Below are 3,083 nucleotides of genomic sequence, written 5' to 3'. Positions count from 1 at the left end.
TCGCGGTGATCAATGAAAGGCAAAACAAAGCGAGTTTCTAAAATAATTCAGTTAACAGAATCGCTAGACTCATGTACTAATTCATGTGTGACTGACTTGCTAGTACTATACTACATGATGGGAAAGAGGTCCCAAATTCAGTGTGAGATGAGCTTACGAATTCAGTTAACAATGAACCTAAATCTATGCCTATGTCTGAACGGAAAGAAGAAGGTTGGGGCTTTGTGGATGGAGGGAGGGAGGGACTGACAGGGCGATCCAGAAGGCGACGACGAGGGGGACAGCGCCCCAGAGCAGGCCGCAGGCGAGCCCCACCGCCTGCCGGATCCAATGCACCGCGTCCAGCAGCTGGTCCTGCACACCAAAACCCAGACACCGAACCAATCAGAACCTCACGGAGTCACTCGGGGACACGCCGCCGGCGGCGGCGGCAGTGGCGGCACACATACCTTGTCCAAGTACGCGTCGGGGTCGAGGTACCGGATGGGGTTTGCCTTGGCCTTGATGCGGTCGCCGAGGCGGGCAGGCTTGAGGTGGTTGATGTAGAGCTGCACGCCAGCCACCCTCCGGTACCCCGACGCCATGTACCCGCCGATGCTCGCCGTCGACTCCGTCATCAGCGCCGAGATGCCGCCATTGAGAATCTTGAAGGGCTGCGACCATCCTGACCACGCCGACGGCGTTGTGCCCACAGCAACAGCAGCTCGACGCCGCTGGGGCCTCCTCGCGGCGCACCACCACCAGTGCCTGGGCGTGGCTCTCCTGGGCGAGGAGAGAAACCGGTCAGTGGAGATGGTGAGCGGGGAGAGGTGACCTCGGGGAGGAGAGCTAGGTAGTGGGGAACCGCGGGGATCGCCGGAATCTGGCGGCGGCGTGGGGTGGAGAAAGGGGATCGAGGAAGACGAGAGAGATGGGATCCAACATGGGTGTGTGTGCGTGGGTTGGGCGTGGGTGTGTGTGCATCGTGGGTGGGGCCCGGGGCTGTGTGGGTCGTGGGTGGGTGTGTGCCAAGTCATCGATCCGTCTCCATGGCTGCGTTTATTCTTTGCCGTCTGCTGGGGCCGGGGCGGCCTTTAGACACGTTAGATTATTTTCTTTGTCGTCCGCTTTCGGACTCTTTGCCGTCTACTAGCAGACGGCAAAAATAATATCCGTTAGATCGTTCTCGTTAGTGGGCCACCCATCCTCTTTGCCGTCCGCTAGCAGACGGCAAAAATTCTATGCCGTCAGCTAGCTGACGGCAAAGAGCAGGTTGATGGCAAACACTCCCTTTGTCGTCAGCTTTTTTTTTGCCGTCAGCTTTCTGTAAGCTGATGGCAAAGACCTTCTTTGCCGTCAGCTACCAGACGGCAAAGAACTGGTTGATGGCAAAGATCCTGATTCCAGTAGTGGCAAGCCAAGTCTGGGAAGGCCTTGATCCGCCGCCACTAGCACTGGCCGTCACAGCAGCAAACTAACAAATTCGTTGTAGTTGTTGCACCACCTCTAGGAGAACACTGCTACATGCTTGAGAGCCCGCCTCCAGCATCGCTTACCAAGAGCCAGTATGGCATGTGCCGCTGCCAGAGGTTTTGTAGGCGGCATCACAAAGGCCTCGTCCCTGTTGAATACCACCCAAGCCCCATAGATCGAAGGAGGGATTATAGCCGATGGTGGTGCACACCTACTTCGGAAGGGAAGTTAGACATGAGAAATAAACCAAGCCGGAGCTCAAGAATACACGGGATGTCCTGCCATAAACGTCCACCAGACAGGGCTTTTCCCAGGCGAAGGAGAGGGGGTGGGGAGTGGCCTGAAGTTGTGGCGGATGAGGAATCGCCGATGTGGACAATTCGGGGGCGGTTTCGGAAGATCTCTAATGGTGAAGGAAAAAAAATGTTGTTCTTCAGGGGCCTCTGTTTCCATGGGAAGGGTAATCTTATATGTCATTTTTTTGCAGGGCATGTTTCAATTAGACACTCTGGAATATGCTTGGCCGATCTTTGGCCACTTCGGTTACAACTCAGCACTTAAGCTAAAACAGATTGTAGAGATTGTTCTTTAGTCATAAGACACGTGCTTCCAACCGTGCATTTGTACTGTACTAGATCAATTAATTTCTCAATCAATTCATCTAGAACGAACTCATAGTCATTTTTTGGTAAACCTCACTAGATTAGTGACCCTTGATGGAAAATATATATCATCATTGAGTAAATGCATGTTATCGTATTTATGTGATATAATTCGAGATTCATTTGGATTACACTGTCAAAAATAAAAAGAGATGAAGAGAGATTCGATGGGATTTGGCTTCCCGCATCCGGTGTTGATGTGCTGTGCAGTGGTATATGCCCTTTTTGATGATGTGGCTGTGCAGTGGTATATGCCCTTTTTGATGATGTGGCTGTACCGTTGCCCAAATTATTTGCGGTACTGTAATGCATATTCCCTTTTTAGTGATGAAAAACTTCTTGTAAAAGTTTACGGAGGGAGTACAAGTCTACTGGATAATGAAAGTCATGCTGGATTTTGACTAGCGGTCATTCCATTGCCGGCTAATACATCTTTTTTTAAAGGAGGTTAAACCACCGACCTCTGCATCAATTGATACATGCAAACATCTTTATCAATTACTTCACAAAGGTCTGACAAGAATATACATCAATCCACCCGAGGCCACCACTCACACCTACAAACTCGATAATGTGGAGTGCTCTCACTCCCCATATGTAAAACCGTTCTGTTATTATGAGTTTTCACCATGAGTTGTAATTTTTGACTTATACGTAAATGAAAGCGTGATGATCGTAATTATTAGAGCACTGTCTCATATGAGGTATAAAATAAAAATAAGACCAAATGAGCCCATGAAAAAAAGGCAAAAGAGCCCACCAAAAAAAGAGAAAAAAAGAAAAAAATGAGAGAAAAAGAGAGAAGTGACAATGTTACTATGTTTTTTCACACTTGTGCTTCAAAGTAGCACCATGTTCTTCATGATAGAGAGTCTCCTACGCTGTCAATTTCATATATTACTAGTGGGCATTTTTCGTTATAGAATTTGGCTTGTATATTCCAATGATGGGCTTCCTCAAATGCCGGAG

At 49.3% G+C, this 3,083-nt stretch overlaps 1 protein-coding gene across 7 annotated transcripts in view; it reads right to left on the bottom strand.

Annotated features, from left to right (window-relative positions):
- LOC119318057 overlaps positions 1–1,035 on the bottom strand; it is a 3,335-nt gene extending 2,300 nt beyond the window's left edge. For 4 of the 7 annotated variants that reach the window (XR_005153923.1, XR_005153917.1, XR_005153924.1 and 1 more), the window contains exons 1-2: positions 450–1,035; positions 251–354 (exon numbers count right to left, since the gene is read on the bottom strand). Coding sequence is in view for 4 of the 7 variants with exons in the window: in XM_037592565.1 (XP_037448462.1) it covers positions 251–354; positions 450–1,016 (671 nt within the window). In the remaining 3 variants the exon portion in view is untranslated. The remainder of the gene's footprint in view (positions 1–250; positions 355–449) is intronic. The other 3 variants (XM_037592594.1, XM_037592585.1, XM_037592576.1) reach the window with 2 other exon arrangements.
- Between the last annotated feature and the right edge of the window lie 2,048 nt (positions 1,036–3,083).

This window comes from Triticum dicoccoides, chromosome 1B (assembly GCF_002162155.2).
Source record: "Triticum dicoccoides isolate Atlit2015 ecotype Zavitan chromosome 1B, WEW_v2.0, whole genome shotgun sequence".
Classification (NCBI taxonomy): Eukaryota; Viridiplantae; Streptophyta; class Magnoliopsida; order Poales; family Poaceae; genus Triticum; species Triticum dicoccoides.
Note: the sequence above shows the minus strand (reverse complement) of the source record. Positions and strands in the feature narration are given on the sequence as shown.